This window comes from Macadamia integrifolia, chromosome 9 (assembly GCF_013358625.1).
Source record: "Macadamia integrifolia cultivar HAES 741 chromosome 9, SCU_Mint_v3, whole genome shotgun sequence".
Lineage (NCBI taxonomy): Eukaryota > Viridiplantae > Streptophyta > Magnoliopsida > Proteales > Proteaceae > Macadamia > Macadamia integrifolia.
Genome location: NC_056565.1, coordinates 16189710 through 16212656, shown reverse-complemented (window position 1 = coordinate 16212656; position 22947 = coordinate 16189710). Strand labels below are relative to the sequence as shown.

General features: G+C 36.8%; 2 protein-coding genes across 10 annotated transcripts; one reads left to right on the top strand and one right to left on the bottom strand.

The window, feature by feature from the left end:
- Positions 1–78: 78 nt before the first annotated feature.
- On the bottom strand, positions 79–6476 carry LOC122088107 (phosphatidylinositol transfer protein 3-like). Of its 8 annotated transcripts, none has more exons than XM_042657260.1 (7): positions 6207–6476; positions 4325–4424; positions 3551–3727; positions 2715–2813; positions 2491–2580; positions 2338–2409; positions 79–948 (listed from the first exon to the last, which is right to left on the bottom strand). In XM_042657260.1, the coding sequence occupies exons 2-7, from the start codon at positions 4391–4393 to the stop codon at positions 511–513; spliced, it is 945 nt and encodes a 314-aa protein (XP_042513194.1). In that variant the 5' UTR covers positions 4394–4424; positions 6207–6476; the 3' UTR covers positions 79–510. The 8 variants fall into 8 exon arrangements, with proteins under 8 accessions (XP_042513194.1, XP_042513196.1, XP_042513193.1 ...); XM_042657262.1 differs by adding an exon at positions 4589–4629 and having other exon boundaries at positions 2338–2580; positions 3551–3650; positions 6207–6459; XM_042657259.1 differs by adding an exon at positions 4589–4629 and having other exon boundaries at positions 2338–2580; positions 6207–6457.
- Positions 6477–15678: 9202 nt separating this feature from the next.
- Positions 15679–21929, top strand: LOC122088726 (type I inositol polyphosphate 5-phosphatase 10-like). Of its 2 annotated transcripts, none has more exons than XM_042658046.1 (12): positions 15679–15908; positions 16362–16448; positions 16676–16751; positions 17396–17452; positions 17550–17631; positions 17742–17846; positions 18157–18742; positions 19062–19255; positions 19431–19539; positions 19717–19865; positions 19944–20163; positions 21695–21929. In XM_042658046.1, the coding sequence occupies exons 2-12, from the start codon at positions 16419–16421 to the stop codon at positions 21710–21712; spliced, it is 1626 nt and encodes a 541-aa protein (XP_042513980.1). In that variant the 5' UTR covers positions 15679–15908; positions 16362–16418; the 3' UTR covers positions 21713–21929. The 2 variants fall into 2 exon arrangements, with proteins under 2 accessions (XP_042513980.1, XP_042513981.1); XM_042658047.1 differs by lacking the exon at positions 15679–15908 and adding an exon at positions 16063–16143.
- The last annotated feature ends 1018 nt before the right edge of the window (positions 21930–22947 follow it).

Sequence of the window (22947 nt, the reverse complement as noted above, 5' to 3'; positions counted from 1 at the left end):
ATCGCTAAAGGAGCTCAGTGCACCTCACCGCTTCACTGCAGACCATTTTGACGCATTGGGGAGAGGGTTTCAAAGAGATTTTGTTCAGTTAAATGTACTTTCCACTAAATTGAAGAAAGGTTATGCGATTCTTTCCCAACAGAGTTACAACCACCCCCACTGATGATATAATCCAGACAAACCAGGGATCTTGAATCAAGACGATCACAGTTAACAATATCTAAATTTATACAATGACAAAATTGAAGCAGAGTTCCTTCTGAAGGAGATTTGTGGTGGTGATTCATCCGCCCAATCACCTGGTTTATGCAAAAAAATTAGCCTCAAGATCATGACCCACTACGCGTCATCACATAGTGAATTTGTGCCTGCATATGCGTAGCTATGGCCTATATAAAGCTGCTAAATGAATAAAATTAATATGGTGAATCCTGGAATAGATTCATTGGCCATCACATATATACTGGTTGACAAGAAATGGATTAAGCCCTTACCCATGTTTCCCAAGTTTTAAGCTGACTCACTCATTTGCATCACCTTTTCCTGAGCCTCTGTAAGCACATTAGCACAATCTTTGCAGCCAAGGTGGCCAGGTATCTTCTCATCTGTAAGATCATCACTACCTGCCGGATCAATTCTATCATCTCCACAAGACACTTCTTCATATGAACCACATCCTGAAACTGATGACTCTGACTGCGGGAAATCAGATAAAACTGATGGAGGCGAATATCCTGAGTTAATGAAATCAGTCATCTTCCTGTCATCCTCTCTCATCTGCTCACTGTATTCTTTGTAGTCAAACCCAACTGTGTTTCGTCCTCCAAATGCAGATTCAAGCTTGTCCATATCAAAAAGGTCCTCAAATATCTTTTGGCTTTCTGGGCAATGAGAATATACAAATTTCGCTTTCTTGTACGTCTTAGGCTCTAGAAAGGGTTTCACCATCTGTAATGAAAAAATTACCTATTGTAGCTTGCAGTGCAGTATATTCAGAAGAATTCAAACCCGTGGAATTGCATTACTACTCATTGAAGAACTGAAAACACAGAAAATTGAGGAAGTAAACAAATCCATGGAAATTCAGGAAGACGGTTGATGTAGCGGCCGACCGGACAATCAACCGGTAGAGTCCAAGAGGTATTCATATTTAATCTCCAAAGTAGCAAGAGACCGGCTCTAATTAGGGGTCAACTGGTGAATTCTAAAATAGATCCGTTAAAAGGCAAAACAGCTAGAAATTTGACTGTTGGAAAGCTCCTCTATAAATAGGGGAGTGCTCAGATTCCAAACAGGGCTTTTGGACTGGTTGTGGGGAAACTCTTGCTGGACTGAAACTTGAATATTCCACAGCCTTTTAACCTAAAACTGGAAGGTCATATGAGCATCCAAAAAAGGAGCACTTGAGCATTGGGGATTGATGCCTTGGGGAAGAGTGAGATACTCTTCCTTAAGAAAGAAAGCGTTGTACTGGAAAACTGTGAGATGCTGTGCTGTGAGAGACGGATTGGGTTAGATGCCTTAGGGAAGAGTGAGATACTCGACCCAACTGATCCCCCTTGCCCTTCTCTATTTTTCTGTTTATTTGTTTATCTTTAATTTTTGTTACTAGTTTCCTGCGACACCATCAAATTTGGATTTCTGGAAAGCAAGTTTCTTGGAGATTCTATCAGCTACTGGAATATCGATCCTACTGTAGGGTTGGTTCTTACCTGGAACTAGCTCCTACATTAAATAATTTCAGTGGAGACACCAAAACGAAATGTTCTGGGTTTTTTCAGCCAAAATGAAAAGAAATTGACAACTAGGTTCCAAACTATCTTATTTTCTGTGTAGTTAAAAACCAGGATTCAAGAAATGAAACAGCAGTTGCGGAAACTACTAGGGATCTGAACAGAAAATCTGCAACTGTCATTGGCCCTTCTTTTCTTGTACTTGATCACCACCTTAAAAGTTGCAGGAACTGAAACTTACTTCATATGACGCGTCTCCTGAAGCTTGCTTCAAACTAATTCTTACTTCTAGTTATGTTATAACTTCTAACTTCCAAGCTCTTAACTCTTTCTGGGCCCATAATCCATAGGCCTATTTAGTCCATTTGTGGTCATAAACGCAGTGTAAGAATCCAAAATCTAATTCAAGTTCTAACTCCTATGCCATACTGTCGAAGTATCATATCTGCACATAGGAAGAGCCTATAATACCATGAACTTGAATCCATTGTAAGTAATTTCAGTTCCCAAGGCTAATTGCAAAGTTCAACGCTCAAAATGGTTGAGAATTAAAGCTCGTGATATGATGCTGGTATTGAAAAATTAACAATACTAGGTGACATACCGTCCAAAAAGACTCAAAAATTTTTGGCGGATTATGGAGGATTGCTATGCCCAGCCTCTCAGGGTAATGATCCTGCAATATACGAGTTGTTTCACGAGTGACCTTCATTGATACACACCCCATAGTCCACCCTTGAAAGTCGATTAGCCATACCATCTGTTCCTGATCTGAGGCCAAATTCATTATGGCATTCTCCATACAATAAACCAAATATTTTATCTGCCTTCTTGTCGAGGTTGTGTTCTGAAAGAAAGAAAGAAAGAAACCATTGAACCATACTTCTCCCCAAAGATAAGTAAATAAGGAAATAAAAAATTTAAACTATACATTGTTCCAATGTTTCATGTAATCTATGGTTTGCATCTTATGTTACATACCTGGAAACCAGGTCTCATGACTAGAACAGTCCTTCCATACTTGTCTAAGTAGTTGGACCTGTAGATCTTCCCTGTCTCAGCATCACAGGCAACATCCTCCTGCAAAGCACAAGTGTAAATACTTCAGTAACAGAATAAATAATCCCAACCCTCTCTTAGTTTGGGGTATGCATGTCTGCATTATTTATCAAGCCCATTGTCACAAACTGGTGACAACTCCCACTAAAAGCTCCAAAGTTAAGAACACACTAGGCTAACAAAATGCAGATGAGCAAGTGTGCCACAATTCCACAATTGTTAGGCATCATAAGACCCACGAAACTTTCATGATTTCTACTTTTTTAATTAGCAGATGGGAGAAGTTGAAACTTCCTTATAGTTATAATATATATATAAGGTTATGTGGACAGGCTGGCCACATTTTCTTAGATGGACAGAAGACCAAATTGTGCCACATAGCAGGTTGGATGGGCTGAAATTTGGTAAACTGGTAGACCCGAGGTTCCCGACCGATATGGTAGTTTCATCCAAAAGGAGTTTGTCACATGCCAGAATATAAACTGAAAAATTCAGAACCACCAAGGGGATGCATGGACATACATGGCAGGGTATGAAATTACATGGGAGGGTAAATGATTAAATTAGTGTGAAATTTGACACGTGGCCAATCCATACCATTCTCTAGATATCCAATGGTGAAAACTACCACATCATCTTTACACATGGCACAAATGTGAGATCCTTCCACCTAAGAATCTATGGGCAGGATGTCCACAAATCTTTTCTCTGAAACCTAATCACCCATAAGAAAAAATTTTACAAAGACAGTTGCATACCCAGTGGATTTTTTCTGGCTTGTATTCCAGCCTCCACTTCAAGGATTCCTTCAGCATTTTACATGCATTCTTCGAATTCCAATTCCTTGCTTTGAGATACCTTAATATTGAAGCATTCGAACAGAAATTCGGCAGCTTGTCAGCAATAGGACCTAAAAGCTGTCTAACTTCATTGATCTGAAAGAAAATTGCAACTCTCATTAGTTTCACCCAATAACAGTATCTTTTCCTTGAGTAGTTTGTTGACATATAACAAGCACTTTTCAATTAAGGATAATCCTATACTGTAGAACAGTTGGAAGGGAAAAAATGCCCCTTACGACAGGAGCACGAAGAAGCTTCCCATGCTGCCTACCTATATATTTTGTATGCGTAAAATCTGGCACACAAGCCAGCACACATTTAAAGGATCTGAGACCATTATTTATGCATCCCAATCCAAATATCTTCCAGACCAGATGATCCCCATAATCCCATCTATTTCCAACATTGGTGAATAAAGCGGGCAACCAACCAAAATCCTGCCTGAAGGATGTTCACGTTCATCCAACCGGCTAATTATTCACTCACAAAATGCTCTTGAAGAGAACAAATTTTTCATTATAACAATTACCCTTTTGGAGGTCTGTGAGATGCACACTAGAGGCAAGAGGATGGCTTCAACATAGCTTTCTGATGTGGGTATTCATACTGAAACTAAAATAACATTTTAAGAACAGTGACAGGCAAGATAAATATATCCGATCAATCATTGCAGCTGAAATTCAAATGTACCTTAGTTTGCTGCTCTTCATGTGACAAAGTTCTTTCTATCCCACTTCCTTGCAGTTTGATGGAAGACATCTTTCCAAAAATAAATGGATCTAATACACAGCTGAAGGTGATTGCAGGAATCAATGATAATTACCATAAATTCCAAAGTTAATTATAACATAGAAAATGTCAGAGCTCCAGCAGACATCTTAGGTTAGTTGATCAGTTCAATATGAAAAAACATGTGTATAATATGATATTCTGAGGATGCACAATATCTTGTACCTTTAAATAAATGAAATGTTAGATTTTCCACACCAAAGCTCCTATTGGAAAAGGTCGGATGCATAATCAGTGTCAACTTTTAATCAAGTGAATTTGGTAAAATTCATGGAAAATACTTGGATATATGCACCAATTCAGAGCATTCAAATAATAAATCAATTCATGGTGCAAGGCTAAAATGACTTCGAGAGAAGTGGCAAGGGAGGACATGCAAGGCCAGGGATTAACAAATATGGCTCAGAAAAGGGTAGAATGGCAAAACAAGGATTCATATAATGAAGCCATTTAGTTTGGAATTGTATGGATCCCTATGTCAACTTCCAAAGTAACCATATCACCCAGCTCTACAATGCTGCAGAAATTGTTATAGCATAAATAATAAGTTAATATAGATGAAAATTGACAAGAAACTACTACCCCAATATTTCTAGTGCCTCTGTGCCTTAAGATAGGGGTGTCAATTTCAGGCCAAGCCCGCAGACCTGACCGAGCCTGCTTGTTTATAGACCGACTGAAAATTGAACAGATTGCCTGATTTAAATGTTTATGAGAAGTTCAAAGATGAAGGTCAACATATGTCTTAATGAAGCTGTCCAAGCTTGAGGAGGAGACCTGGCAAAGAATGTCCTCAGTTTCTTTAATCAACAAAACCCCTCTGATATCAGAGAAACTCTTATACTCAACTGAATGTGGAGATTTACATTATCTATCTATCTATCTAACAGAGTTTTGCAAATTTTAGCACAAAAGAGGTTCCACCCATTTCACAGGGAAGATTCAACTTCACATTCTCTATTACTTTACGAATCTATTGGGCCAAGTTCCGAAAGTTACACTTCACATTCTGTCTTACTTCTTCCTCAGAATGCAGTAAATAACCATGTAATATCACAACAAAAAATGAATCCAAGCAAAAATGCTCCCAGGTAATTTTGGCATTCTCCACAAGATTTTCAGCCAAAACAACCATTAATTTTATCTACAAATCTAGTCCCATTAAGCATGAAGGCTGCACCAACTGATCAAAATTTAAATTCATGCTTGTTTTAACTTGGAAACTACCCACATGGGGCATCAAAATCTCATAACTATATAAAAGCTCCTTCAGCCTTTTCCAAACAGCAAAGGGGTGAAGATGGTTCTTGAACCGTGTCATATGAACCCAAAACTCACAAAAATTATTCCAACTCATCAAAACCCAGAATCTTCAATAAACGATGCCCTATGGGTCGATGATCAATTCCACAACCATTATCATTCCTTTCAACCAAAAGAAATTAACAAATAAAGCAACATAAAATCATTTCCAAAAATCCAATCCATATCTCATTGTAAACCATTGGCGGGAAAAAGCACCCATAAGAGAATATTGAAAAACATGAAGGAACAACAACGATCACATGTCAAAAAGAAAGAAAAAAAAAAATCGTCATTGATTCTGAAAATTGAACCCATATGAAACAACAGAAAGCATACTCAATCAAACCCCAAATTAACAGAGGGGGGAAAAATTACCCAAACATGAAAAATTTTAGCGAACCCAATAGAAAATTGGAAATTCAAAATAATGATTTATGGAAAAAAAAATAAAAAGGCAAAGAAGAAAAGAGATGCATACCTAGTCTGAGACTCTCAGAGGGATTTCGACCTGACCCATACAGAAATAAGCTTTCCCAAGAACAGAGGAATTTTTTTCTTTTTCTTTTTTTATTTTCTGGTAGAAGAACAGAGGAATGTTGAGGTGAACAATAAAATGGAAAACCAGAAAAGACACCAATTAACCAATTTGGAAAGAAATTTAATCACCACAAACGAAAACCATAATCTTATTAGAAAAAACAGAAAGATAAGGACAAAATCTGCTCATCTAATCCAATGGTTATACTTATTGACGAGCGGGTGTGCGTGTGACACCTTGACGGCAGCGATAAAATGGATGGTAAGAAGTAAGAACTAAGAACGCAGTACTATAAAATCATTTTCCGTCCCCAAGACATGCGATGGAAACTATGATTCTTGTCAGAAAACCATCTTTCCAACTATGGTTTATCCAGTATTTGACATTTTTTGTTGGATATGATTAATAATCACATTTGAAAACAATTGACTGAGGAAAGAATGAAATCTCCTGTTGTTTGTGTTTAGTGTTTTTCATACATAAATATATATATATATATATAGATATATATTTTTTTTCAATTAAAGATGGGTACCTAAGCCTTCGACCTGACTAGCCCCGCGACATACATAAATAATATAGAAAATCATAATTCTCCCATAATTACAATTTTACTCTCATACATGTAATTGATTCAAAATCTGCTATATATAAACCCTCTAGTAATTATATGAGCCACTTTATAATATGAGACATAATATCCAGCTTGATTAGCCATCCTAAACAAGGCCAACGTTATTAATTTTTCAACATCCGTCATTGCCTCTTCGTATCTACCATACCCAACCAACATGGCCCACACCCCACCTATGGTGTCTTTTCTTGTTCACCATATCCTAAATTGTCATAGCCCACATCCCTATTCGGTGGTGTTCCGTACTACTCACCGCTTACTGCTACAACCTATTCCAAGAGATCACTGTCATTCACTAAATCCGAAGTGGAAGACACATTATTCTTATTACACTTGCACTTGTTCATCATTTGAACCATGTATATTATATCTATAATCCACTTGTACTTGTATGAGTTTCAACAATAGCTCCACTTGTAATAATACTCTCTACAAGTTTGTATAGTTTTCCAATCATTTGTACCTGTATCACGACCATGGCTCCTTTAGAAACCTTGGGAACTCTACTTTCAAATGAACATATAAAAACCTCTTGAATCCAATGTTCCCAATAAAATCATATTATTTAGAATTGGGCATGCCCTGTACCAATTAAAATTCACACAACCTATCAAACATGTGAATTCATACTATCCCAATCATGACAACCTTGTTTTCAATATTATTTTCTATTTTGACAGTGCCGCTATCATATGTATGTTATGTAGTGAAAGGATCATGATTAAACACATATATAATGAGCAACTAGAATTTAAAACCTAATATGAAGTTTTCGTACCTGAGATAAAGTAGTGACAAGGATATCTCCATCACTTTTTTTTTTGGATAACGAAGGGTATCCCCTATCCTTTGGAGTAGGAATAGTCCCTACGGGCCTCCACAAACCATTTCCACTCCGAAAATGGTGAGAGCCCCAAGGAAAAAACAAGGGTGGTATCAAAGGGAACCTAGGTAAGATCCTTCCAGAGGCACTTTAACGGTTTAACCATTACGAATTACCAATGGGACAACCCCCTTGGGGTAATATCTCCATCACTTTAGGTCTTTTCCACAACAACACCATTTGATGATTTATCTTCATTCTCATTTTCTTCGTCTTTTTTATCTTCCTTACGCCTTCTGCACTTCTTCTTTTTATGACATTCCTCCTTGCAATAATTGCAAGTTATTTTGTGACATTTGTCCAATTTGTTGTACTCTTCCATTACCCTCTTTTGATTTCCCCTCACCACAATTCGGATCAGTAACAAATGAGATTGATCCTAATTAGATAACTGAGATTACGAACTTTGGGGAGGCCAGATCAGGTTCACGTACGAGATTGTTCTCATACACTCCTAGTCTTGTCATTTGAAATCCATTAAATGCAGTGAAACTCAGTGGATTTCAAATGCTAGGACTAGGATCGCATGAAAACAATCTTGCACATGAACCTGATTCGGCCTCAACTTTGGGCTCTATTCAATTGGGTCTAGCCTAATGTGGCCCATGTTCTATTTTTACCAAAATAGACCATCTATTTTTTATCAGCAGTCAGGGGCTAGGGTACCATCGTTCCCTCAATTATGTTGCACTCATTTTGTCATGATTCTGTAATCTATCATGAAGCATTTAATTAGATCAAAATTTAATGAACATGTTATCCATATATATCATCATCTATTATTAAAATTTCAAAACAATCTAACATCTTCAAGCCATAGTTGGAAAACTAGGTTTTTTGGCTCGACTTGCCTTTTCAAAACCTAGTGAGTTTAGTGATTCAAACCTATTAAGAGCGAGTCATGTATTCATCTTAATTTTTTAATAATTTTCTTCTTCTCCTTCTCCAAGTGAGGAAGGATTAAGGTTATGGTTGCTTCACAAATTAAGAGAAAAAAAAAAGTGATACTATTAAGATTACAAACAATAATTCTAGGGTCTTATTTTAGTTGTAGACCAAACTTATGGTCTATGAATGATATATGACTCAATAAAAAAAAAATCAAACTTGATGAATTTCACATGACTTGAGCAAAAATACCAAGTCAATAAAGACTTGGACTGACTCGGACCTAATCTGGTCATTTCCTAAACTTGACCAAGTCTTCATTGCTCTTTACCATGTTTCATGTTTTCTTTAATTCGATTCGGATGAATTTTTTTGGCTATGCTTCAAGCATCATTATAAGAATTAGAAAAAGATGTATGAAAGGTCAATGAAATAAGGCCAACAAGAGCTCAACAATATCCATTGAATAATCTCATTAAGTAAAAAAGCTAATAAATGATGGGTCTCATGGTTGAGATATGCCGATAACTTTCAACAAATTTTAACATTGGTATATGAAGGCATCTCATTGCCAAAAATAATATAAATTCGAAAGCATATCTCATTTATCTGACCAAATCATTAGTCCACATGGCAGAAAAGTGGTGGGCATGATGAAAACATTATTTTATCATTTTAGGTTTCCTAAACTTGTAAATTTTGGGTGATGCATGACCCTTAAAGATGAAAGACCAATTCAATGAATGATACATCCCCCCTCCCCAGGCCAGCACAGTTTTGTAAGAACATGCATGTACATCCTACACATGCGGTGCAAGAATTCTCTAATTGCAAAATGGAGAAAAAAAAAAACCCCTACCAATCTGGAGTTTTCACCCTGACACAGGTTAGTGGGAAAGACCATGCTGTCCCAAGCCTCATGCATTAAAAATGCTTCTATGTGCTCTCCTATTGGCCTTACAAGATGCTCTTACCCACACAAGACTCGCTAATAGGATTTTTTCTCCATTACAACATGAAAAGGATGATGATAATGATGAGTTGAGTTGAGTTGACTTATTGTTATTAAACTTATCTTTTAGTGAGATGGAGATGAGCTGTGGAAGCTCTGCAAGTTGCATAAACAACCCCCCTCCCCCCAACCAAACTTTAGGGTTCCCACGTTAAGAAAGAAGATGCCAATCGAAAACACTTTTTTTTCTTTTTCGTGGGGGGTGTGTGGAGTAGTGTCCGTTCTGTTTTTTAATCCCCACAGAGAGAGAGAGAGAGAGAGAGAGAGAGAGAGAGAGAGGGGTTATGCAAGCCACGACATTATTCCCTTGATAATCCCCAAGATTCTTGTAAGCTGTTTGTTTATTCTTATAAGGTTCTATTGTCTCTTTATCAAACAAACACACTGAACATAATAATGCCCATGAAATTTTTTGCTTTCTTTACTTAAATTTGATTATTCAAATGAAATATTGCCATTACTCTTGTTGACTACAAGTTATTCGCTTTCCTAATATGACCATGATTTTATGGAGTAGGAGGGTGTGAAAATATACATCATATCTTCTTTGTTGTCTTGATTATTTTTATTGAAGACAATAATAGAGGGGAATTAGAGAAGACAAATCCCCAAGATGGCGTAAAGGGTGTTCTGTATTATTTTCATATCCAAATAACACTATAGAGCTTCTTGACAAGATCAAAGAAGTGAATGCATATTGTGTCCTAGGCAAAGTATTCTTTGTTCATGAGCGTGGCTCTTGTGTCCTTTATGTTTCTCTCTCACCTCCCCAACTAAGAGACAAAGATGTCATTTCATGAGGGGAAGAAGAGAGACATATAGGATACCTGGACAGAAAAACATTTACCCTAATATCTGCTGATACTTGATACACAAATATAAAAGGATGAGAGAGAGAGAGAGAGAGGTACCTAATGTAGTAGTTGTTTCTCACAAGTAAGGGTGCAAGTTTGGCCTTGATGGTCCGAACTCGCCCTTGACTCACCCTGATTCCGAACAAGTACTAACCCAAAAATTTTGGCCCTGAGAGCCTACCCGACCTTGAAAATTTTTACCCTAAGTCAGGGTCAGGGCGGGTAAGGGTTGATGTCTTTGGCCTGCATAGCCCGCCCTGAACCCGGCCCTGATTTTTGCCGTTGATGTTGACCCTGATGTTAACTCTGAATTTAACATAATTTTATATATTATTTGAAATTGAGTCATTGACACCTCAATACTCCTAATATATCTTCTCACCATTTTCTCTTGCTTTTTTTACCAAAAAAAAAAAATCTCTCTTGCTTTTTTTGCCAAGAAATTTGTGACGTATTTTTTATCTCCTCCTTATTATAAATATTTTTTTTTTTAAGTTATTTCATATTTTGCAGGGTCAGTGTTAGAGTATATCCAGCCATTGATGGCAAACAAAGGCTAGAGTCAATTAGGGTCATCCCGGCCCGACCCTAAAAAATAAGGGCCAATTATGGTTGGTAAGGGTTAGGCTGAACCCTGAAGGGTAGAGCCAAGATTGAAGTTTTGCTGACTCAGGGCGGATTTGGGCCCAATTAAGGGGACTTAGGGTTGGGCTAGGGTTTTAAGAAACCCAGCCCAACCCGGCCGTGTTGCACCCTTACTCACAAGCATTCAAGCCAGCCTTCTAATATTTTTTTTTTTTTTTTTTGAAAAGGATTTCAAAAGGAAAAAATTTTAAATTTTAAATGCCAACCCTTGATAGTTTTATTTATAAATTATTTGAATAAATTAACACACAAGTCCCTTTGATTAAGGAAATCCTCTGAATTCACAAAACTCTCTCTCTCTCTCTCTCTCTCGCTCTCTCTCTCTCTCTCCTCTGTTCTGAAAACTCTATGGTTCCCAATATATCAGATATACTAAACATATATGGCTATATCCATTTTTAATAATACTAATTGCATTTATAATTGATTCTACATATTAAAAGGATTAAATTTTTTATTTTTTTCCCTTTTTTCCCTTTTATTTTATGCATCAATAATTTAGATTTAGAACTTTTTGTGCATCTCACAGTTTTTTTAAAGTAATTTATAAGTATACTTTGAAATGAGGCATAAGAATAAATATATTAATTTTTTAATTAGAAATATTATCTAACAACAACATGGAAAATGGTTCTCTCTCTCCTTTTTATATGAAATGACTTCTGTACCCAACTATGTATAAAACCATCCTCGCACCTCATCGGTGTAGCAACTTCTTGTTTTTTTTCTCCTTATTTTGTTTGTTTTGGGGCCCATAAATCAGGAGATTGGCAGCCGCTGAGAGTTATATTGATGTGGGGAGGGGAGGCCATGTAGGCTTTCCTTCTCCTTTTCCTTGTTATATATTTTAATATCCTTTCGAGTACATCAACATGAAGGGCATAAAGTCTCAACTGCACAATAAGAAATTCTTAAATCTTGATACCATAAGTTCTCCCTTACAGTGGCGATATGGCAACAACCAAGACATGGGTGGTTCAAAGTGGGAGGGGAGCCTATCATACCTAGTCAGAGTCTTGGTTAGTTCTCTATCTACACAGTAGTTTATTGGGTTTGTATATTTTATATTGGATCAGCTATGAGTCCATAAGTCCATTATATACACATGCTAGGTAAAATTGTAATTGTATACAAATTAGAGGTTTAGGGTACTTTTTATTGATTCTTTGGGGAAAATCCTAGGTAGATTACCCAATGAGGTGGAGAGGTGTAGTATTTAATTTATGATTAATATTGAATTGGTGTAGGTATTTGTGCCAAATTACATATTTTTCTTCTTCAACTAGTTTTTCTTTTTTCTTTTTTTTTTTTTCTTTTTTTTTTGCCAACAACGACTGTCCTGGCCGTCGGTCTGATTAGTGCTACGGGCCATATCGACTTCACAACGATATGAATAGGGTCATAGTGGGGTTGAATGAGAACTGTTCAATTTTTATTAAAAGCAATGAAAACCACTAACACCCCCATGTGAGTGGTCCCAAAGAGATAAAAAGAATTGAATTTAGAATCACATACTTTCTGAAACGAAGGTTACTTGCCAACTCTGCTATATCCCTTTGGGGTTTACTGATTTTACACAAACACACAATTAAAACATGTTTTCTTCTATTTTTCTTCCTCATTAAATAAAATGACTTCCTACCTCTACTTAATGTTGGCATACCTAAATGTTAAACTAGAACAGTCTGATCCTTTATACTAAGTGGTAGATCAACTTGACCGATTCCTGCCCCTAATTAGCCTTCTCCCTCAAGTCCCATCTGTTACTGTAGTATCGTATATAACTATGATTGAAAGGGTTTACCAAAAAAAAGGATTGAAAGGATATTTGATTTTGGGAGTTTCTTACACATAGATCCATTAAGATATCAAATAATTTGGGCCACTATTATATGACTTTTCACTGTTATTTGATTTTTCACAATCATGTCAAGGAGTGAATATAAAAGTTTTTATTTTTATGTTTGAATTATTTTACTCCTGATTTCTATTGCAATCATATTTAGTCCTAGTATTAAATTAGAGATTGTATGATTCCTTTCCATTTATTTTTAAATGATGTAATCTTTTCGGATTATCTCTGTCCTGTCTTCAAAAGTTATCTTAAATAAAGGTACAAATATTTTTAAACTGACTTATCATCAGAAGAAGAAAAATATCATTGCCTAACACTTATTACAAATAAACATGTGAAATGATTGGATAGAAAAATATATATATTATACTAAAATGAATAGTTTATGTGTTGGACGATGGTGCGAATCGATAGTAGGGGTGGTTTTGGTAGCATGGCCATAATTTTAGTGCATGGTATCAGAATGGGTATCGATCATTTTTTAAAATGATACACATCCATATTTCCATATCGGATAAACTTATCCTTCGGGTTCCAAAGAAATCCGGTTTTTAACTGTTTTACCCATGATCCATACTTTTTCACCCGTATGGTATTGATACAGGATTGTATAGGGTGATATGATGATACCATTACCTCAAATCATGATTGAAGACGTGCACAAAACCTTTTACCTATACTATAGACTAAAATTGTACCAAAAACAAAATAAACTTCACTCCCCTCCCTTACAAGAAAAAGATGCTATCTAACAGCCCCAACCGTTAGTTCTAGTGGTTAAGTCAAGTTAATTTTTTTCATAATCCCCAAAATACCACCCTATTTGTCTAATACCTAAGCAAAGACCATCAATGATCATGTTATACAAGATTAAGTTCAGGTTACACCTACCATTCTCTTCAGGTTACACCTACCATTCTCTTCTATCTCCCTTAGCAACATAAGGGCCTTAATTGGATCTCCGCTCTTGCAAAGCCCATCAATTATTGTTCCATAAGTGACCTCATTACACGGGTACCCTAACTCCACCATTTTGTAGAAAAACTCCATTGCCTTTCCAATTTCATTCTTCAAACAAAGCCCCTTAATCAGAGTGCTCAATGTGACAAAATCTGGTTCATAACCACTTTTCAGGATGCTATCCAATGCAGAGAAACCAAAATCCACCTGACTCAAAGTGGCTTAAGAAATTGATTAAGATATTCAAAGTAGACAAATCGGGTTGAATCCCTAAGGGGTCCATCCGTTTAAACAGGGAATGAACTGTGGGATACTATTTCATCTTGGAAATGGCCCCCAACAGTCGATTGAAAACCTGAATCGATGGGAAAGGTTGATTACCAACCAAGCCGTCAAAGAAAAGCAATAAATCATCAAGACTTTTGAAATGGGGGACTGATGGGTTTTGTGTTCTAACAGATTCACCGGCAGAAGAACTAAAATGATAGCAAAACACAGTTACACTATCATGAAGCAAGCACCCACATCGAGAAGAGAAAGGAAGAGGAAGAGATCGTTATTAGCAACCGAGAACTTCTTGAGACTAGTGAGACCCAAGAGCTCATAAAGGATGGAACTAGAGTGGTGGTTTTTGCTGAGGATAAGGCTGTTAAGATACTTGCAATTGATAAACTTGGAAGGTATGGGACTTGAGAGATCATTCTGGGAGAGATCTAGGGTTAAAAGGAAAGGCAACCAAGTGCAGATTTTAGAAGGAATAGTACCAGAGAGAGAGAGAGAGAGAGAGAGAGAGAGAGAGAGAGAGAGAGAGAGAGAGAGAGAGAGAGAGAGAGAGAGGGTCTAGAGGCTCCCGCAGTACTACAAAAAATCAGGGATCCCTCCGGCTAGTTGCATCGCAAGTAGGTTCGGTCTGATAAGGCAATTCTCCTTCACGTTCCAACACGAAACACGATGAACTTGTTGGAGATTCGTTGCTTGATAACAAAGATACAATTGCTTGAGGGTACTCTCGCTTGCGGAGAACCCTTGGAAAGAAACCTATCCGCGTTGGTATGTTGAACCCACTAAGGGCAAACATAACAAGGGGTATTTTGGGGATTATGAAAAATAACTTGACTTAACAGCTAGAACTAACGGTTGGGGCTGTTAGATAGTATCTTTTTCTTGTAGGGGAGAGGAGTGATATTTTTGCAAAGATGATGAGTCCAGTTGATATTTCGTCTTATTTCAGGGGAGGGGAGTGAAGTTTACCCCATAAAAAATAAAAAATGAAGTATGAATTTAATTGACACCTCAAGGGATGTCAATGAACAAAATCCAACAATAGAGGCTCCACAGAATCACAGATCATGAGGAAAGCCCTAGTAAACCCTAGTGGCATCATTGAGTTGCTGATGGACTTATAGGGTTAAAATGGGAAATCCAAAATATGGGCAAAATGGTCATGTGACTTGGTGTTTGGTCCCCTACTTAGTGTTAGACAAGGCTCATTGAAAGTAGGAACATTGCTTCAAGTTTTAAGGACCACGCAAGACTCCAAAAATAGTGAAAAAATAAGGTCTGTCTCTGTTTCTCTGAGTCTCTGCCCTTCGAATCTTCCACTCTTTTGGGGGTTTTTATATTTTCGAGAAACTCATGGTCCTCACTCTTCATCAGGGCATTTGGAAAGCTGGGTTCTCTACAACGACCCACAGAAACAATAGAACGAACAAGTCAGCAAGAAAGTAAAGTCTCATTACTCAAGCTCTCAAAAAGAGGGAACTGAATATGAAATAGAGAAAAAAACTTCATTGGAGAAGAAAACAAGGAGAGCCCAGACCAGGACGAGATAACGGCGCTTCCAACGCTCTTTTAACATTGGTGGCAACTGGAAAGAGATGGTTCGAAACTCCGAAAAGTTCCAACACAGTTGTGAGTTGACTGCCCCCACTTTACCATCTTTCATGGTTTTTGAACGAACTGAAACCTTTCCACGTGAAGTCTTCTAGTCAGAAAGAACTTTTAATTGAAGACCCCAATGCTTGAGAGGGAGAGAATGTTTCAGGTTTCCTCTCATTCTTTCAGTTTTTAGGTTCTCTCTCATCTCTCTTGGGAGAAAATTGGGAGGCTCTTGGTCTTGTCTAACTTGACATATCTCATTGGGTTTGTAAGTCTTTGTTAGTTTTGGTTGATAGGTTTTCGTCACATATACGCATGGATGTTTGCTTGATTACATTTCATGCATGTTCTCTGGTTTTGGGACTTCTTCTTTCTTCTTTCTTCATAGTTCTCTTCCGTTTTATTTTGGTGGGTTTTTCTATTTCTCTTCGATTAGAACGAAATAAGCCTTTTCTGACCCTGCATTTCTCTTTGTGGATGTAACAGAGTTCTGGGTTGGCGTTGATTTGAGATTTTTTTTTTGGCTTCTGGATTGTTTAAGAGATGACGCTTGGGAATGACGAAAGGAAAAAGGTTTGATGATTCTCTTTTTCATCTGTTTTGATTCTAATTCCTGGATTATTCTTTTCCTTTTATTTCTTTCATGGCTTTAATGCTAGTTCTTATTTATTTTCTGTCTTTTGAACGAATCATAATTCTTAACTAGGGGAAAATTTACTCGGCTTAGTCAACTTTTATTGATGATGGGTTCATGCCGCTAATAACAATTTTTTTTTTTTCCTTTTTTGTGGATATTTTAGTTTCGTTTGCGAAAAATCTTTCGAACAAGGGAGAATAAAGGAAGGAAGAAGAGGGAAGGACCAATTGATTCTTCCGGTGAGTGTTAGCAACTTCTATCTTCTGGATTGAATCCAACAAAATTTTTTTTTGGTTAATTTGGGGTACATGACAAAGTTTCTTCTTCAATTTCTTGTCTTTTTGCAAGAATTCCTTCGCTCATGATCCATCAAATGAATATAGATATTAGTTGTCTGGTTAAAGTCCTTTCCTTTCAGTAGATAGAATCTGCAGAGTATTTGGTAAGAACTGATCTTCTGGATATGTGAATCAGTGATTGTGCTTCTTACCAAACCCATAAAGAATTGGGTTCTATGAAAATGAAAACTAGAAGAACTGGTCCCAGCTTTCCTTCTTGGAGAAATTACAATCCTTCTCTGAGTGAGAGATTGTTTTGTCCAAATCTCACAAAAAAACAAGAGACCTAGTAGGAAGAAAATACCACGTTTAGCTGAAAACGAAGGAACTGAAAGGGAGACATCAACATCTTTGGCACTTTAAAGAAGTTGGGTTAAGCTGAGTTAGCATGGAGTGGGAGCATAGTATTTGCTAGTTTTCTTTTCCTATTTGTTATCTTACCTGAAATTAATGGAAAAGAAAATATTATATATCTCCTCTGTTTCTGTCCCATCTTCTCTAGCTTTGCTCTTTTTGAATTTTTGTTCCCTGTGAAAAACAAACAGTGGAGTTTGAAAGGTGCTCACCTTTTTCAGCTACAGCCATCAAGAAAAGCTTGTCAGGTATAGATAGTTTAATGGTCCATGATTCATATTCTGTTTGTTTTTTTTTTTTTTTTTCCCCTCATCTCTTCCTAACTTTAAGTTTTTTTAATTACAGAATCTACTTCAAGGCTAGGAAGTTTCAAATTCAGAAGCCCCCGATCTCCAATGACAAATTTTCCCGATTTTCAGACTTTACGGTATTTTGAAGATGTTGATTTTTTTTTTTTTAGCCCATTTGTCTTCATGGTTTTATTCAGCTGTCTATTTTTTTTTTTTTTTTAATCTTTTCCTCTTGCTTTCCCTCCAGTGTTTTTGTGGCAACCTGGAATGCAGGTGGAAAATGCCCTCACAGTGACCTGAATCTTGGTGATTTTCTTCAGGTGGAAGATCCATCAGACATTTATGTTTTGGGGTATGGACTCCAATGGGCTTGTAGTTGTAGATTTTTTACATACTGTCTTTAAACTTTAAACTTGTTTCATGAATTACGAAACCTTTACTTTCATTTTAGTACTTGATGAATTGTTTGAAGTACATCATATTCTGATTCTTGTAACCTGATGTTTTTCCATTTTTAGTTTTTGAGAACCCACCAAAAAAAAACAAAAAAATCTTGTTTCCTAAAAATCCACTTTTTTTATGGTTCTCTTAAAGTTTGTCATTATGAATTTATATTCTTCTGTCAATTAAGTCTTGTTTTATTGTTCTTCCTTGGAATTCAGTTTTCAGGAAATAGTTCCCTTGAATGCTGGAAATGTGTTAGTTATAGAAGACAATGAGCCAGCGGCAAAATGGCTAGCTCTCATCAACCAGGCCCTGAACAAAACTCCAGATGACAACACCACCGACATTCCAAGCCCCCCACTTGATTACTGTCCCTTTCCTTCTGAAGCTTCTGGCAAAAAACCAATATCCAAAGATTTGAAGCCCAATGGTGGTCGACTATTCTTCCAGAAGCCTTCTCTTAAAAAGGTCAGTAGAAGCTTAAAGGTACAGAAGGGAAGAAGCCTCAAGAGTTGCAATTGTTGCCCTTCTGATTTGGAAAGAAAGAATAGTAAGGACTCCTGTTTTAGATGCCAAGAAGCTTATGTTGCTGAAGATGACTCTTCCTCAGAAAATGAAGATGGTTCAAACAGTTTCCTGATGACAGAGATCACCACTAACCAGATGAATTACAGCCTTATAGCCAGCAAGCAGATGGTGGGAATTTTTGTCACTGTTTGGGCAAGGAAGGAACTTGTTCCGCACATTGGACACTTGAGGCTCTCCTGTGTTGGGCGTGGAATATTGGGATACCTTGGAAACAAGGTATGTATTCATTTTGTTGCTATATAATTGCATTGACATATCTTCGACACAGGTAAATATAGCTTACATGCAGCTAAATTTTATGTTTATTTTCCTCTTGTGTACATCCCATCTACAAGGACAAAGGCTGGAAAATTCCTTTTGGTAATGATGAGGATCAATATCAAACCAATAGATGTGATGAACACTAGAATAGATTGTGAAGTCATCAACAGAAGTGTTCTTTTGCCGTATTTTGAAGCCCTTCTCATTGTCATATAGTAAAAAATATTCGTTAGCTTCAAGATTAATTTTAGTAAAAACAATTCTTTGGTTGCAGGGGTGTATCTCTGTTAGCATGTCTTTGCACCAAACAAGCTTCTGCTTTGTCTGTAGTCACTTGGCTTCTGGGGAAAAAGAAGGAGATGAGCTTAGAAGAAATTCTGACGTCATAGAGATACTGAAAAGCACCCAATTTCGAAAAATCTGCAAAGCACCTCATCGTAGGATCCCCGAGAGAATTCTAGAACACGAGTGAGTATTTCTCTGACCCCATCAAGCTGTGTGGATGTGTGTGTGTCCATTCTTGTATCTGTTGAAGAATTTGTGTATTTTTCGTGTTTTTACACATATCTGACTCTCTCAACCCATTATTGGTCCCATCTGTACTCATGTTGCTTCCTTCTTTTGTTGGAAAAAACTACACCAGTCGGGTCATTTGGTTAGGGGACTTGAATTACCGGATTGCTTTGAGCTACTCAGAAACCCGAAAGCTTCTGGAGAACAATGATTGGGATGCCCTTCTTGCGAAGGATCAGGTGGTTATGTTGTATTTAATCTCCAACATTGATGGGAGTGAAATGTTGTACATGGTTCTACTTTTCTAGTTTTCTCATACCTGGATATCAATGATTTTCCAAAAACTTTCTAAACTCCTATCGATTAAGATCTTACTCAACAATGTATTGATCCCATGTCTGGTTTTTCTTTTATAGCTCAAGATTGAACGAGAAGCAGGACGAGTTTTTGAAGGGTGGAAAGAGGGGAAAATCTACTTCCCTCCAACATACAAGTACTCCAACAACTCAGATTCTTATGCCGGAGAGAGTGTAACATCAAAAAAGAAGAGGAGAACTCCTGCTTGGTATATTTAGATCTTATTTTGTTCTCTCAAAACACAAATCATACCTGAAGCAAATCTGAATAGTTACAAATGGTGCAGGTGTGATAGAATACTATGGCGTGGGAATGGGATAGAGCAACTCTATTACGTACGTGGCGAATCAAGGTTTTCTGATCACAGGCCAGTTTGTGCAGCTTTTGAGGTGCGGGTAGCAATTCTGGAAGGAAAAAATAAGAAAGCACTTTCTAACTCCAACATGAAAGTTGAAATTGAAGAGCTCTTACCTCCAACTGCTGCAAGATATTTGCACAGACAATGTGTAAGTTAATGCACAGATAGTAGGGAAACAATCTTCATAGTAGTCTGGATGTCTACTAGAAACAATAGTGCAGCATGGAACACGTAGATGACCTTACATCCACCAGAGACGGGAAGGGTTTTATGAATGAAGTTACATCGTTAATGTGATTCAATGATCTCAATCATCTGACTTATCATCATTTACATTTGATTGTTATGAAATAAAAGAGGAAAAGGAAAAGGTTACATCACAGCACAATTGAAAATATATCTTGGGAGATTTTGGTTTGATCACATTTACTTGTCATGTAGAGATTTCCAGGGTCGTATCCCAGTATTGTGTTGTTCACTCTGCATCTTTAGGACATTTTCTTAAATTGTACTTAAATCATATATAATCCTATATTAGTCAGACCACAGCATGCTTGGATCAGTGCATTGTACTTGCACAAAGATGCAAGCCACCCCAAGATAAGTTACCTCCTATTGATTTCAATTCTGAGGCTTTATTAGGGTTTACTGTAGTCCGTCGTATTAGTCAACAGTCTGAAACCAAAGGCAAGCCTAAACAGATTATATATATTTCAGTATTCCCTAGTGTCAATTCTCTGTATAGGAAGAAAATTAAGTAGTGTGTCTTCTCATACAGCCATTTTAAGCGTCTATTAATGCATTTTAATGCTTCTGTTCTTCTATATATGATGAAAGAAATTGAATCTCACATGAGTTCTTATCCCTTTTCCTTTTTTCCTGGCAGTTGTTAAACCAATAGCATTAGCCAGATTAAAAACTAAACAAAAACAAGAAAAAAATAAATTAAAAAAAATAAAAAAAATTCTGATTGAAGATTACTTCTACATGTAAGAGTTAATGCTTTTCATTACCATATTTTCTGACCAGAACAAGCCAAAGTTTCAAGGGACTGAGTTAGGGTGGCATCAGCATTACTTTTTGGATCCACTGACAATTGAATCCAACTTTTAGTGGTTATCATGCATGACTAATAAAATTTCAACTGAGGGATGATCTCAAGTCCCATAGGTCAACTCAACATTATTAATAGACTCATGTATTTCAGAATCTTATGATTACTAAGTTACAGATTCACTTCATGAACAAGACAGAAAAAAATTCATATTTGAATTAAACCCCACAAGGAAATATTCTACTTGAAAACTAATCTCATTAAGTGATATCCCTGGTTCCACACACACAGAGATTTGGCTGAAGTTAGCCTTCTCATGTGGGAACAAATTCAAACTGAAAATTTGAAACTTCAGAGACTGGTGTTACAAGTGTAAAGAGGCAATAAATGGTGAACAACTGAACATATAGCTTACGGGAAATGGATAATTCAAATTGACCATAATGTCGTTTAACATGGTAAGTTGGAGATTACAAGTGTTTTCTCATGTTGTGTGGAGCTATAAAACCTCCAAGGTTAACCCATCATGAATAAAAAATTTAAATCTGTTTTCATTGCCATTATTTGTTCCTGGAATATTAGAACTATAGTAGTTAAGCTTTCTTGTTTTCATTATCTTTTGCAGGTCGTGGAAAAAACTTAATAGGCATGCGGTGGCTATTATTCTTTTTCGGGGGTACTGCAAGAAATCTAGACATGGATGAAGGTCAAAAGCTAGGACTAACACAATTCATCTTGTGCTGATTTTTCCATTTACTGTGATTCTTTCTTGGAGTTACTGGAGGACTTAGAATAGTCCCATGCTCCTCAGATAAAAAATTGATGTATATTAGATTGAAAGCACATAACTTTCACTGGAACTCATCAAGGCATCTGAAATGAAGTGTTTGCTGTGGTTAATCCTATATGGTTTTAAAGAGTTAGTAGTTACAATTCTATCAGAAGAAGAAACAATTCCACTGCCACCAGATCACTGCCCACAAAACTTCTATTGTTAAACTTAATAATCCCGACATGATTCATCGATGCTTTTGAAGTAATTATAGTCCAGTTTCATATACAAGTTCATCAAACTAGCTGGAGATGTTTATACCCTAGCAGTCTCCCTGTATCCTTTATTTATAATGCAAAGAACTTGCACTGAAAAGGAAAGGATACTTTCTAACTAGGAAACGGAAATCTTATCCTAAGTAGGATGGAAATACAAACATAATCTAACTCCAACTAACAACTAAGTCAGCCCACATCATATGACTTAAGACCCTAAGGCTTCTTTTTATTTTTTTTTTCCCCCTAAACAAATGGAGCCCATCGAAATTTTTTGATTCACTTTAATTTTTAAGCAATTCCTTTCGGGTAGAAACTTAAGATGTGACTACAGGACTTGAGGTCTATTTGTCCATAAAATTTGAATCCTATCCATTCTACCATGTGGGTAAAATTTTTGATCGTCTAGATACCACTGGAACTTTGCATAGAAACTGATTTCCTCTAAAAGATTTCCCTACCAGCCGTTAGGGTTGCCTCTTTTCGAATTTGAATTAATCAACTTCAACTAGAGAATCCAGTTTGTAAAAATTAAAAGGAAAAAGATCATTACCTTAAGGCATAGTTGACACGCAAGCAGGTAGCAATACATAGTGATGGTAACTTAGTACGCATAGGCCGCCTGAATTGAATCCCGCCCAACTAATTAGATGCTGTTATTGGGTTCGGCCCATGAATTCACTTTATTAAATGGGTTGGTGTTAGGAATGGACCCTAACTTGATGGGTTATTGTACAACCCAAAAACTAGCCCTATTGCTGCAATTTACTCTTTAAACTTGTGAAAGCCCATTCAGTTTACTTGTGAAAAGGGAACTAAATGTTCATTTCT